The sequence below is a fragment of the Wallemia ichthyophaga genome (genome assembly GCF_000400465.1).
Source record: "Wallemia ichthyophaga EXF-994 unplaced genomic scaffold scaffold7, whole genome shotgun sequence".
NCBI lineage: Eukaryota > Fungi > Basidiomycota > Wallemiomycetes > Wallemiales > Wallemiaceae > Wallemia > Wallemia ichthyophaga.
In genome coordinates, this window is record NW_008806280.1 from 503,748 (window position 1) to 517,998 (window position 14,251).

A 14,251-nucleotide genomic window follows, 5' to 3' on the forward strand; every position below is an offset into this window, starting at 1 on the left:
TATAAGACACGGCCAAACTTTTGTCTTTCTACACTACTCTCATCATAAAATAATGACTGGCTCTAAGAACGAATTCTCCGGTGGCGCATCTGATGCAGCTTTAAAGCACGAGGCTGAGAAGAAGGGACTTGGTGGGTGCATTTTAAGCTCCTAGTAGCCATCTAATAAAACTCTAGGCACTGGACCAGGCCACGAAGCTGCCAAGCCAGCTGAATCAACCTTCAAGCAAGCACCAGTCATCAACGACGCCCCAGTCGTGACTGGTATCGATGTCAACAACAAATCTCACGGAACAGACTCCCACTCTGGTGCTGCAGGTGCTGATGGCAACATCGAAGTTTCTGGCGGTGCACCAACCGGCTCTACTGCCAACTAAAATTATGAAAAGTAACGATCAGTACTAATTGCATTGTATTTGACTAATGAATTTAAACCTTTATACGCGCACATCGAATGTTAGAGTAGTGTATTTCTAACGGAGAAGATTGTCAATTGTGAAACAGACATTGACAATGTTATTAGAAGTGTTTCAATGCCATCCGTACATCAAGTTTGCGAACTCGAATTATGCTTACCGCGTTTGTGAATTACCCGTTAAACTTGCTCATATTCAAATAGCAAAGATTTCTTTGGTTATCTTGTGAGGCTATAGGACTAATAAGTTGAGCGCTATTCTGGCTTCTGTGCTAGGCTGTTTCACGTTGAATAAAGACTAACTCACGTCTATAAGAACGCTAGTGGGACACGCGCTGCAGATTAATAAATGTAACATCTATAATTACGTGATGATTCGAAAGGTCAGAAGAAAAGAGCTTGAAATATATATAGATTTGCACTGTATTGTCAAATATGTCTTAATCTTCCAAGGTGCGTAAAATGATAAATGCAGAACGAACAGCTTGAAATCACAGATCATACTAGTATTATATTCGTATCTTTCCAGGTCTCGAACCTGTCATGCGATACCAAAAATTTAGAGCTTGTTGACTGAGAGTTTGTGCTTTTGATATTTATGGATGATTAGACAAGCTATTATGAATTTCCAAACACTCACGCTGCTGGAAATGCTGCCATTCGTTCCTTTTTTCTTCGTCGTCGAACTCTTCATCACTACCATCCAGATCAATCACTAGAGCGGCAGATTGGAAGCCAGCAGCGGCTACAGTGAAAGCAAAGGTACGCCTATTCCATGAAAAAGACACGGGAAGTGGTTCAGCGATAAAGTCATCGCGGGTGTGATCCAAGTTAGTCACACCCAATCTCCCTCCCTTCTGCTCTCCCCAAGCGCTCACCTCGCCATCACGCGTGAGTAGCAAAGCGTGACCATCTCCTCTCGCAAACTCTACAGCATTATTCACTCCAAAAGGCTTTGGTTGAGCGTCATCTGTGTTTGCCATGCCTTTCAGTAGCACGTTGTGCCGGTTGGAAGATGCGTAGAGTGAGAATTGAGTTTGTGAGCATGTTATGTGGCTGATGCGGGGTTCTTCAGCGCCCTCTGGCAGTAATTTTTGTAGCTTATCTGGAGCAAAGCTCTTCATCTTAAACTTTTTGTCAGCACTGCGCGTTCGCTAACGCAAAACCCACCTCATTCCATCTTTTGCTACCGTTTATGAACATTTCATTGATATTTTGTACTCTCTCGCTTCCCCTCAGATCGGGCCTGCCGCATATGAAGTCCATCCTATAAAGCCTATTTGATGCTGTGAGAGCCAGTACGGCATCTTTAGCATTGGATATTTGCACAACACTCTCATTTCTGATGGGTGGGAGTGTCACACTGTCCGGTTCAAAGTCGAAGGGACGCGTACTGAGACTTTCTCCATGAAAGACGTCTTGTACAGTTTGCCTCGGTCCAGCTCTATATCCAACCGTGTAATCCTCCCGTAGAGAACAATCATGAGGCCAGAAGATAATTATGGTGCCGCTCTTGAGGAGAATGGCAGAATGTCTCCACCCCGCTCCTATCTGTACTATTGAGTCATTTTCAAGGAAAGGATGAACGATGCGATGTGGGAGAGCGCAGCATATTGACTGATAGACATGTCCATTATCGGTCAAGAACAGGGCATGAGCACGTCCGGCGCTGTGACTAAGTCAGCAGTGCACACCACTCGTAACCCACTCCCACCTCACGTCTACTGTGCGGAAAGGCAGGTCAAGTCTAGTGGGTTTCGTGACCCTCAGTCCAGGATTTCTATAGTCAGGGTTCCCGAATGGGACGGTATCACCTCCATACTCGCCCCAGAAGACGACCTCACCTTTGCAGCCCAAACCATGGAACGAGGTGTTACCCGCGACGATTTTGACGAGGTCGATACCAGCATCGATGCAAATTGGCGATGGGACGCAGTTGCCTCTAGCCATGCGCTTATCGTTTAAGTCAATACCAAGGCGACCACTGGCAGCTACACCCCATACGTACAGCTGAGGTGAGAGAGAACGTCTGTATATTGTCTGCCAGTCCAGCGGACGCTGCGATTGCGCAAGGATGCGCAGTGCGATGTAGGGCGAGTGTGCGTTGAGCTTGCGTTTCCATATGGTTGGTTCTAAGATGAGCGCGTGGAGACTGCGCGATGAGCTTCCAATAGCGAGAATATCGCCAGCTTTCAGCAGCGGGAAGATATCATCGAGGACGATTTCAGGTGGCAGTCTATCGAGCATCTTGGTGGGGTTAATGATAGCCGTGTGCGATAGCTGCGATAGAAATCAACAAGTAATGTTTGTATTCGCGCATTCCATATAATCCTGCTCCTCATATCTTCCCTTCCGCAAGACGAGGTGTCTCACGCGGTCGCTGAAGCAGGCCACTTGTGAATATTGTGAAAGTGTAGAAAGCCAAATGGCTTTTATATTCATTTGTCTTTATATCTTTTGCTATCTTTCTCTACAAAAAGTTCATGAATGCATACAATTCACTCAGTATGAATATGGCAGTGGTCTTGAGGAAGAACTTATTGACCAAAATTTCCGTAGCAATACGGCTGACTTAAAGCCGAACAAATTTATTATTCTTCTAAAAACGATATAGACTACAAGATGCTGGAAAGCGCATCATATCGCATAATGAACATGACCGAATAAGTCGTTCGTGTACAAGGTAAACAATACTAGTAGTCTGTCTTTGCAAGAATGCTGTTATTACCTTGCGCTGCTATGCTAGTTCTCCTCTACATATCACAACCATTTCACTCAGACTCAAAACTGACATCAACTTGCGCAATAAAGATATCAAGAAATGTCCGTTAACAAAGTGCCAGTAGAGATTTGGGAAGAAATACTTGAATGGTGCTTTATCGCTGATGACTGGGCTATCGGCAGCAACTTGGCTCAAGTGAATACAAAAACAAGATCAAAATTACTATCGACGCCCATACCCTGGCGCAGAATCTACATCAAGGCCGTCGAACTCCTCGATCACGATAGCGACATCAGGGAGTCGTATGAGGCGTGGGCGAGTTTAATCAAAGAGAGATCAGAGCATTCCGTGAAATACATACACCTAGATATTCTCTATGCACCCGAAAACAAAAAGTACAAGCTACTTCATACCTACTCTCTCGACAATCTGTTGAATCCATTCACTTTACTGCAACTAGACACACTCATATTCACCTCTGGGCAGCCCTATGTCGAGCTATTTAGTATACCAGCCAAACACATCATTGCGCGGCACACGGGCCTCGACGAAGATTCTGATCCTATCGCCCTACACCTCAATAACACAGTGGAGACGGTAGATTGCGAGGATGTGGTGCTTCGATATCCTGATATATACACTGGTAATGTATCGACATCACTCAGATCTGCCAGGTCGAACTTTGTGGGTAGAACGAATGCTATTATGAAAAGCAATCAGTGGACTGGAGATGATTTTAGAGACTGCGCCACGGCATACGACGATGAACATTTCGATGTTATCTTCTCTAGTCCGAAGCTCGAATCTCTCACAGTCATTCATTCAGACGCCGCGACGTGGACGACGAATAAAAGCATGGCTCAGCTCAAATCACTCACTGTTAGCAATAGCCACTGCGACTTTTTTTATAATGTTCGCATGCCGAATTTGGAGAGACTGACACTCGCTGATTGTTTCAGTATCCAGTCTAATGATTTAGCTGTCATGCCTGACTCAATTAAACACCTGGCGGTCATACGCACTGAAACTCCTTATTATTATCACTACCTACCTAATATCATTTCGCTTAATTTGGAGGGTTCCCCTTTGGAATTGGTTCACTGGGTGGATCGACTGCTGAATGTACAAAACCATAACTTAACATCGCTCAACTCTCTCAAAGCACTCAACATCTCTTTCACATGTGTGGATTTTGAAACGGTGCTTGAGATAGCCAAGAGGCTCGATCTGGACCAATTGGTATGTGATATGCCCCCTGGTGAGGGACTAGAGGGATACATAAGAGACTTTGTTCCTCATGTTTGGACGAGCATAGAGCAGTATTATGAGGATGTTGAGAGAAATGATGATCTGGAGCAGTACTTCTTCCCTGCGCCAGTGGAACCTGGTATACCACCGGATTCAGATGAGGAAACTTAAGTGAATTCAGCTGTAACAATATGAATGTATTTATCGCTTATTTTGTTGTTTGTTACGTGCAATTTATTGATACCAAACATCCACCAGGTAATCTTAACGAATCAAATAGCAATCTCAGCTCTAAATATACCAACCAATGACAATTACAAATTACCCATAAAGATCTGGGAAGAGATCGTCGAACTTTAGTATGATGCTGACGACTGGGGGTATCGGAAGCAATTTTCAAGGAGTCAATAGAAAAAATAAAAAAATAAAAACCGGTTCTATGAAGAGTTTGGTATTATCTGCTCTAGTCCAGAGCTACAAAGCTTAAAGTGTAATGATTAGAAATGGGTAAATCTCTCGGGGCCAATTTGAAATCGCGAATACTTAGTATAAAATTTAGCAATCACCACTGCTTGACCATGACCTGATACTTCCTCGCATAATGTACCTGAACTTATTTCTTCCTAATGATTGACGTCATCTTTTCATAAATTGATACAGTACAAAATTGGTGAATGGATAATTAACGAAATCGTAGCATCATCTCTGTGTCATGCCAGTCCTCATACCGATGAAGCGCTGGACAAAGGAATAAGCATGTTGAGTGAGACTGTTTGCTTCGGCTGTGTGTGGGGGGATGGTGTGAGGTGAGTAAGAATGAAAGAAAAGAGAGAGGAAGGTACGTACGCTGTTCATCTTGCTGCCCTTTCTGCTCCTCCTCGTTCTCGTTCCCCTGCTCCTGCTCATATTCCTCCCCATCGCCATCATCGCCATCATCGCCCTCAAGATCGATGACGAGAGCGGCAGAATGCCAGCCAGCAGCGGCGACGGAGAAAGCGAAGAAACGTTTGCGAGTGCCGCCGTCACCTTCACCATCGCTTTTGAAGGAGACGGGGAGAGGATCACTAACATCGCCATCGCGGAGGTGGTCCAAACCGTTTACACCAAGTTTACCACCTTTCTGCGACCCCCAAGCACGTACGTGTCCGTCACGCGTGAGCGCGAGAGCGTGGTAATCACCTCTGGCGACATCTACAACATTGTCCAATCCAACGAGCGTAGGCTGACTGTCATCTCTAGTAGCGTCGCCTGCAAATACGGCAAAATTGCGGTGGATGGAGGGTGCATAAAGGGTGAACTGACGGAATGAGCATGTTATGTGGCTGAGATGAGGTGCTTCATCGCCGTCGGGAAGCAGTTTCCGCAGGTTCTCAGGAGCAAAATGAGTGAGCTGTAGTGTGTCAGCATTATACAACCCCGCAACACCCAATCAATGGTCAACCTACCTCATTCCACCGCCGACTACCATCGAGAAACATCTCGTGCATGTCACGCACCCGCTCGCTGCCGCGCAAACCACGTCGTGTGGACAGATCCATCCTGTAAACTCTACCAGAAGCAGTGAGGGCGAGCATAGCGTCTTCTGCGTTGGCAATCTGGGCGACAGACTGGCCGGGTATGTGAGGTAGTGTGACGGCGTCTGGTGTGTAGTCGAAGACTGAGGCAAGGATAGTCCTCCTACCCCCAGCCCCATCAGCCCGACCATGTGCATGCTGTCGCGGACCGGCGTCGTGCGCCACCCTGTACTCCTCGCGCAACAGACAATCATGAGGCCAAAAAACGAGAATGGCGCCGCTGGTGAGCAGTAGTGCGGAATGCGTCCATCCAGCGCTTATCTGAGCAATTGCGTCATTTTCGAGACATGCGTGCGTGATGCGCTGCGTGAGCGCGGGGGATATCGACTGGTAGACGCGGCCTTTGTCGTCGGTGAGGAGGATATGAGCACGACCTGCGCTGTGAATTTAATAGGTTAGTAGATATCACAACACACACCGTCCACCCACCTCATATCGACGGTGCGGAAAGGGAGTTCGAGAGTAGATGGAGTGGCTACGCGCGCGCCAGGATTCCTGTAGTCTACATGACCGAAAGGGACGATATCACCGTTGAACTGACCCCAGAAGACGACTTGTCCGTTGCGACCGAGAGCGTGGAATGACCAGCCACCAGCAACGACCTGGACAAGATCTATACCGGTGCGTATGGGAATGGGAGTGGGAACACAGTTACCGCGTGCTATGCGTGGATCGTGGAAATCAATACCGAGGCGCCCATTGGTGGCTACACCCCAGACGTAGAGCTGAGGAGAAAGGGCGCGCTTGTAGATGCGCTGCCAGTCGAGGTTATGAGATTGGGATGATTGAGTTAATACACGTAAAGCAATATACTTTGTTTGTGCGCTGAGCTTGCGTTTCCAAATCAGGGCATCGAGGATCAAGGCGTGGAGAGAGCGTGAAGAGCTGCCAATAGCAAGAATATCGCGGGGAGAGAGGAGAGGGAATAAAGAATCGAGAATAATTTCAGTTGGAACTTTATCGAGCATTGATGGCGGTTGATCAAATACAATGGACAGTCCCAGTAAATCACTTAAACGAAATCACAACCAAGATGATTTGTCGCGGTCGTTGAAGCAGCGCACTTACGAGACTAGCATTAGTAAATCACAGTATGAGCGTAAATTACTGGCATTTGAAACGACAAAGAGAGAATTCGAGATAACGATGCGGGAGAAGAATCTGCAGCATGGAAAATTGGTTAAGGATATCTCTTATTATAAGGACAAGGCGGAGACAGCGCACAAGGAGAAGGACGCGGCTCTTGCACTGGCTAATCAGAACAAGACGGAGAATGATAAAACACAGAGCCAGCACAGATACACGCTTGGTCAATTAAAAGAGGAGAATATTCAATTGAAAATGGATTTGGACAGCCTTCAATCACAGTACACACGCCAAATCCATTCCAAGGATTCTGTGATTAGTTCAATCGAGCATAGGTGTGCTTCTCTAGAAGAAGATCTTCATTCTGCCATCGAAACTTCCAATCTGAGACAATCCTTACTCGAAAATACCCGCAGGTCGTTGGATACCCTCGAACAAGACAAGTCATCGAGTAACATTGACTCCTCACACGCTTACACCTCTTTCATGCGCGATGAGCTCTCTAAGCAGTCCTCCATCAACAAACATTTGGAATCCCAGAACAAATCGTTGAACAGAGACTTGAACGGGCTTAAAGAGAAGTCTGCTAAATTTGACGTTCTTAGAGAGGAGAAATTGGCGCTCTCCTCTAAACTAAAGATGCTCGATAGAGTAAGCACGCAGTTGTCCAGTGTGGAGTTGGAGCGTGATTCCTTACTTAAAGAAAAGGAAGGCTGGCAAGATGTCTTACAACCAGGTGAATCACCTGCCACTGTAACCACCCTCATTGCACAGCTAAGACTGGAGAATGCCACTCTCAGAGAGAGTGTAGGATCAACCAACGCTGATAAGAGTGGTCACTCTACAGAACTAGCTCAGTTGCTGGACCAAATCGACAGTCTGAGAAAGGCAGAAGCGCAGCTGCAAATTAACGTTGAGAAACTCACCACCTCCACCACAAGCCAGTACAGACTACTAGAGTTGTCACAACAGGAAGTGTCCTCGCTGAAGAAACAACTCGACACAATACTATCAGAAGAAGAGACACTTAATGCTCACAAACTTGACACTCTTCATCACGACAGAATGGTTGGTTTGGAGGGGCTATTGCAGCAGCACAAAAGCGAGAATGAGAAGCTGGCAAGAGAGATGTTCAATCTGTCCAAGAGCACAACGACTGACACGAGTAATGAGAAAGCCTTCCAACTCAAGATAGACCACGCTGAGCAGACAATCGTCTCCCTCAAAGCTGAAGCGCAGGAGGAAATAAACAAATTGGCTGAGCAAGTGGCACACCTCGAGCATAAAGTGGGCAGAGGAGAGTTCAATTGCAAGAATATTCGCGTGCTAGAAATGCGCGATAATCCAATCTCCCAAGACTACGCTATACGCAGCGAGACGCTGAGTGCGTTGAGAGAGGAGAACAGAATGCTTTTGGAGGAGAAGGAGGGGAGGGAGGAGAATGCGATGCAATCAGTGCAATCGACACATCCGTCACTCCCCCTCCAAACAACCCTCAATCACACCAAGGAAATAAAGACACTGGAGCAGCAGCTCTCCGACAAAGACAAGCGTATGCTGCGCCTCAAGGGCATTTTCTCAGACAAAGCTGCTGAATTTCGCGAAGCTATATACTCGTTGCTGGGTTACAGAGTACAATTTCTCCCCAACGGACGCGTACGACTCAACTCGGCGTATGCAGCCTCAGAAAGCGGGGGAATACTCTTCCAATCGAATGAAGACGACCAGGGGACTATGAAAGTGGAAGATGGGGGGCTTGATGGTGTAGAGGATTTGCTAAGGTTCTGGGTTAATGAGAGAGAGTCAATACCGTGTTTCATGGCAAACCTCTGCCTGGAACTGTGGGATGCAAATGAGAGGAACGAAAGAGGACGCTTGGCTGTGCGGTAGGCGAGTGTGATTGTATTTGTAAATGCGATAAGCATGTTTTGTTTTTATATGTCTGATGTCTGAAAAGTACAATTTTCTGGGGAGCGTAGTTGTGCACCCCTAAAACACGGTGAACGAACGTCTAAAAGGAACAAAATGTTTTGCTATTCCAGTGGTGCATGACCCCTAACGTTGCAATCTAATGCCTAAACGCGTAGCACTCACCGAAAATGGAAGCAAGCCATGGGAGCTACACAGATTATAGTTACGAATAATAAACATAGAATAAAGTCACAGAAATACGGAAACCCCAAATATTTTTATTCGTTTACCCCTTTATTGCCACCACCTCTCAACTCCTGTCATTCCTCATCCGCCGCTTAATCCCAAATGAGCATCATCGATAAGGGAAAGGGCGCAGATAGAGACAGCGTATACAATCACGCGCTCAGAGTGGCGTATCTCTCACATCTCACCTCCCCAAAGCCTTCCCAGCCTTCACAGACGGCAGCCTTCACGTCACCGCACAAGCAGACGTCTTCGAAGCACCTAGCATCCATATCCTCCATCTCCATCTCCGACGTTCTCAAGGATTCTCTCACTCGGGACAGCAAAGGTGTCAAGTTCCCCGAGAAATTCGTCAAAGCGTTGGAGAAGAAGTGCGAGCAGGTGGCTATGGGCAGGGATCCAATGTGGGTTGCTAATTTTACAAGGCCTGCCTTTCTAATTACCCCGCAGCTACAATGACAGAGACTTCAGGGCTATCATCGGCGTCTTTTACGGCAAATTCAGCAGGAACAAGCAAACTTACAAATCTAATCGCAAAATTGAAGAAATAGTTATGCATTTTGTCTCGGAAGCTGTGGTTCATTTGAAGAAAATATCCCCTGATAACTGGCAGAATCTGATTATACTACAGTCTGTCAAATTTATTCAGCTTATCTCAAACACGCTTAAGTCCATCTCCGGCGTCTCCACGGAACTCCTCGATCGTATTAAAGGTTATGAGGCTAAACTTAATCCTGGACATGACATCAGCACGAGAGATGTTACTAGGGAGGGCACAAGGGACGCTATGAAAGACACCCCAAATAAACAACCAGGCAGCCCTATTCCATCCACTCCAAATCCCGGGATCAGTCATTTGGTTAGCGATATGCCTATGGTCCTCACTGTCGGTGAACTCTACGGCAAATCACCCCTCACCCTCCAGGAAGATGTCAACGTCATCAGCCTGATTGTCTCTGAAAAAGCTGCTCTCAACGATATTAAGACATGTCTCCAACATCTCGGCTCTGATGAGGCTATCACAGGCAAGGTATCCGACTTTGCCTCCGAGCAGGCATATGATCATTGGAAGTTGATCGAAATGGAAACTCTCACTCAGCTTATGAAAATGATGGTCCAGCTAAACCCAGCCCTTGCCAAGTCTGGCCCTTCTGATACTCTGCCATCACCAAGACCTACATTTCAGCAATCCAATTCAAATTCTCAAGAAGACTACTTAAACACCCTTTCGCGTAATACCCACGCTTCAATTTCACGCAAGCCTTCAATGACCTCACGATTCTCTTTAAGCTCAGTAGCTGATGCAGTCTCAAGAACTACATCGAATGAAGATGAGAAGAGCGGTGAGAATGCAAATTACCATCAAGCGATTCAAACTCATGATTACACTATCATTCCACCATCCCCAAGAAGTTATTATGCAAGTCTGCTCAATCAGTCTATGGCTTTCGATTTGGATGCGATGCAAAACATGTCTGAGGATGACCAAGTATCGTTGGGTATTATTTCATCTCGCCATCTAGAATTACTCGCTGAATGTGCAGTACGTTGGCGTATTAGCCCACCATCAAAGACGGCAGCATTTGTCAATGAGATGGTAATGAGATTCGAGACTGACCAAGTACCAATTGACTGCATACATGAGGCAATCAGAGGAGTACAGAAAACACTAGGTGAATGGCAACTAGACCAGTGGCCAACAATCGATCGCAATTCTCTTATTAGTCTATACAAGCGAGTAGCATACACATCACTGATTAGAATTGGTGAGAGACTCGATGACGCTTTGTCTTCTAGTGCGGATGATCTTTACACTGATACAGAGATTCTTCCCATCCTACATGACACTGGACTTCTTATACAAGGTGGCATGGATATCCAGTTCGAACTTGATAGAATCAAAGGGAGAGTGTCAGAATTCGCTAAAAACACCTACAATGCTGAACGAAAGACTGTTGAAAATACAAACCGTCTAAGCGTAATGGATTCCGCTTTCGCTTTAGTTGAATGGGTGCAGAAGACAGGAAAGAAATTAGACAAACTATACCCAATGCCCCTTCTTGAGTGGGTGGGGTGCCTAATTATTGATTATCACACTAACAAGCCCCAGTTACATCGACATTGTACCCCTATTTATTGAAAAGGCTGTGCCTTTGTGTATTGCAGATATCAAGTGGAAGATACCCATGTTCTTGGAACAACTACGAAGCAGGCCAAATGGATTTCCTATAGACGACGCATTTGAGTTAATGTCGAGGGTGAGGAGGTTGATTACTTTTTCAAATCAAGCGTGTCCTGGGTGAGGGTGGTGTTATTTTGAGGTACTCTACTTACATCTCTAGCAGAGCTCAACTGGACTTTTCTATAAGCACTGCCTTCGGTCCATTTGTGGAGCACTACTTGGAGCAGTCTGGCCGCAAGACAGAGCAGTGGGTGCAAGCTGTGAGTGGGAGTGGGAGTCCATAGTAAAGTACAGTGCAACTGACGCGTTACAGGCTATCAGAGCGGATAATTTCCAACAGGAGGACAATATCGGCCACTCGTCGTCAATAGTTGATCTCTTCGCATCGCTCAAAACGTGTGTGCTAAACATTAAAAACCTCGACTGGCCAGATCAAGTGGAGCACGCCAAGTACATGACCAGACAGGCAAAAACGCTCAGTCGGGCGATCGACCAATACAGCAGGACGTTACTGGATATGTTTATGAACGAGATGTTTCCAGCCCCGCTACCAGAGACGCCACTGCCTGGACAATCAGCGTGGGTGGCCCGAGCGCAGCATTTCGTACAGGGTGAAAAGAAAACGGTGCCGTTCAACTTTGACGCAAAATCTTGCGTCAAGTTGAACAACATAGAGTCTGCGAAATCGCTCCTCGACAGTCTGTATACTCTGTGCGATGCTGACGAGGTAGCCAACATGCTACAGGAGGGTGAAGGTGAGGGTGAGAGTAAAGCTGTGTACTCTAACACCCCATCCACATCCACACATAACCCCCGCTACCTCTTCTCTATCAAGGTCGTCATGGCGGAGGATCTTCGCGCGAGAGACCTCTCACCAGGACGATTGGATCCTTTCGTTACTATCGCCGACGAGCGTGGTGATCGCATTTACAAGAGCAGGACTATCTATAACGCCCGCAACCCGCGTTGGGAGGAGAGCGTCGACCTGTCGCTCACAAAGGCGCTCTGGATCGGCGCTACTCTCTGGGACAGGAGCACAATCGGCGAACACAAACTGATCGGTAGGGGCTATCTCAAACTCGACCCTCCTAAGTATGAAGATTGTCTGCCGCAGGACAAGTGGCTGAAGTTGGATTCTAATAATGGCGCTGTGCTCCTGCGCGTGAGCATGGAAGGCGAGAAGGATGACATACAGTTCCATTTTGGCAGAGCTAATATATCGCTCAAGAGGGCAGAGTCTGATATGTGTCGGACGATAGTTGATAAAATGTCACCGTTCATTCAGCAGTGTCTCAACAGAACAGTGCTGCGCTCTCTTCGCAAAGGGGGTGGATACTCGGAGCAGGTGACCAAGACTATTGACAATATCACGGCCAACTATAAAAATTGGAAAACTCAACGCACGAACCAGTCGATGGATAGCGAGATACCACTGCCTAAAGATGAGCTACCACCGACACCACCAACAGCTGCAGTGATGCGCAATCGCAATCGCACTGATCAGCTGACAGATGAGGAGATCGAGGATGCTATTGGACCTCTTTTTGATTACTTTGATGCTAACTTTGCAGTACTGGCGTCGACGCTGACTGATACTGCCAAGATAACAGTCATGTCGAGGGTGTGGAAGGAGGTGCTTATGACAATAGAGGGGTTACTCGTACCTCCGCTGTCGGAGCACTTTAGCGATATGAGGCCACTTCCAGATAAAGAAGTGGATATAGTGTTTAAGTGGCTGCAGTCGCTGAGACTTTTCTTTTACGCTGATGGTGAAGGACTGCCGCTTGAGACGCTGCAGAACCAAAAATACAACGAAATAGTATCAATACGGCTGTACTACGACTGGCCGACGTGAGTGGATGTGTTACATGTTCGTTACTCCAACTAACACTAACAATTGCAGTGATCCACTAATGGAGGAGTGTGTCAAGATGATGCAGATGGGTCTGCGCAAGGCGCCCACATTGCGCAAGAAGAGAAAGACAGTCAAATCGCACAGGAACATGGGTACGATCAAGGCGCGCAAGAAGAAAGATCACAAGCTGCAAGAATCAGATCATGGAGATATCATACTCAAAATCTTGCGTATGCGTCCATCTACTAAGGATTTCGTCGGTCAGCAGTTAGAGGTATCGAGTAATTACAAACCTGCGAAAAATAGATTAACGGATGGTATTACGCAGATAAAGAAGGGAATCGATAGCGCGGCTTTGCGCACAAAGAGATCGTCTGTAGTTTCTACCATGAGTAATAGCCCGAATACTGACGCTAGCTATGGTAATACTAGTACTACTGGGAATACTACGAATTCGAGCATCTAGTATGGTGCTATATGGCGCCACGCCTTTCTTGTTTGTTTAGCGTATTGAATGCATGTTATTTGTAAAAGCAAAGGAACAATAAATGAAGTACTACTAAGTAAGATACATGGGATAATTACAGTTTGGTATCGCCTTGGCGTTTTCTGGATTGATTGGCTTCGTCGTAAGAAGGTAGGGAGTAGTCTTGGGGATGAGTGGGCGGCTGTGGTTGTGGTTGTGGTTGTGGTTGTGGTTGTGGTTGTGGCTGTGGCTGTGGTTGGTGTGATTGCTGCTGCTGCTGCTGTGCGCCTTGGACATAGACAATTTTAGGCGGCTCATCCTCATAAAAACCATTGCGGTAGTGGTGTATGATATACCAGGCGTGTATAACCGCAGGTATCCATAACACGACAAATAGAACAAGGTTGATGAGGACGTGTGTGGCACCTTTGGTTGAGCAGCCAGTGACAAAAGCGACGCTGAGAGTTGGAATGAAAATTGCTAAAATCCCATTGAGGATCCTTTCGCAGCCATTGTGTCCTTGCATTTGGATGGCAGTGGGAGTGGA

The 14,251-nt window shown here is 46.6% G+C and overlaps 7 protein-coding genes across 7 annotated transcripts; 4 read left to right on the forward strand and 3 right to left on the reverse strand.

Annotated features, from left to right (window-relative positions):
* Window positions 1–52: 52 nt before the first annotated feature.
* On the forward strand, window positions 53–376 carry J056_004348 (uncharacterized protein; the record flags this gene model as incomplete). The annotated part of the gene is made up of 2 exons (XM_009269549.1): window positions 53–131; window positions 177–376. The coding sequence occupies 2 exons, from the start codon at window positions 53–55 to the stop codon at window positions 374–376; spliced, it is 279 nt and encodes a 92-aa protein (XP_009267824.1).
* Window positions 377–1,010: 634 nt separating this feature from the next.
* J056_004349 (uncharacterized protein) lies at window positions 1,011–2,661 on the reverse strand (the record flags this gene model as incomplete). Its single annotated transcript, XM_009269550.1, has 3 exons — window positions 1,011–1,538; window positions 1,585–2,083; window positions 2,129–2,661. 3 exons carry the CDS (start codon window positions 2,659–2,661, stop codon window positions 1,011–1,013), a joined length of 1,560 nt encoding a protein of 519 aa, XP_009267825.1.
* A 574-nt stretch (window positions 2,662–3,235) lies between these two features.
* J056_004350 (uncharacterized protein) lies at window positions 3,236–4,555 on the forward strand (the record flags this gene model as incomplete). Its single annotated transcript, XM_009269551.1, has 1 exon — window positions 3,236–4,555. The coding sequence occupies one exon, from the start codon at window positions 3,236–3,238 to the stop codon at window positions 4,553–4,555; it is 1,320 nt and encodes a 439-aa protein (XP_009267826.1).
* A 528-nt stretch (window positions 4,556–5,083) lies between these two features.
* J056_004351 (uncharacterized protein) lies at window positions 5,084–6,926 on the reverse strand (the record flags this gene model as incomplete). The annotated part of the gene is made up of 4 exons (XM_009269552.1): window positions 5,084–5,166; window positions 5,231–5,774; window positions 5,830–6,337; window positions 6,388–6,926. The coding sequence occupies 4 exons, from the start codon at window positions 6,924–6,926 to the stop codon at window positions 5,084–5,086; spliced, it is 1,674 nt and encodes a 557-aa protein (XP_009267827.1).
* Window positions 6,927–6,948: 22 nt separating this feature from the next.
* On the forward strand, window positions 6,949–8,934 carry J056_004352 (Spindle assembly checkpoint component mad1; the record flags this gene model as incomplete). The annotated part of the gene is made up of 1 exon (XM_009269553.1): window positions 6,949–8,934. The coding sequence occupies one exon, from the start codon at window positions 6,949–6,951 to the stop codon at window positions 8,932–8,934; it is 1,986 nt and encodes a 661-aa protein (XP_009267828.1).
* Window positions 8,935–9,303: 369 nt separating this feature from the next.
* Window positions 9,304–13,704, forward strand: J056_004353 (uncharacterized protein; the record flags this gene model as incomplete). The annotated part of the gene is made up of 6 exons (XM_009269554.1): window positions 9,304–9,605; window positions 9,652–11,265; window positions 11,312–11,500; window positions 11,547–11,643; window positions 11,697–13,234; window positions 13,287–13,704. The coding sequence occupies 6 exons, from the start codon at window positions 9,304–9,306 to the stop codon at window positions 13,702–13,704; spliced, it is 4,158 nt and encodes a 1,385-aa protein (XP_009267829.1).
* A 115-nt stretch (window positions 13,705–13,819) lies between these two features.
* Window positions 13,820–14,230, reverse strand: J056_004354 (uncharacterized protein; the record flags this gene model as incomplete). The annotated part of the gene is made up of 1 exon (XM_009269555.1): window positions 13,820–14,230. The coding sequence occupies one exon, from the start codon at window positions 14,228–14,230 to the stop codon at window positions 13,820–13,822; it is 411 nt and encodes a 136-aa protein (XP_009267830.1).
* Window positions 14,231–14,251: the final 21 nt, after the last annotated feature.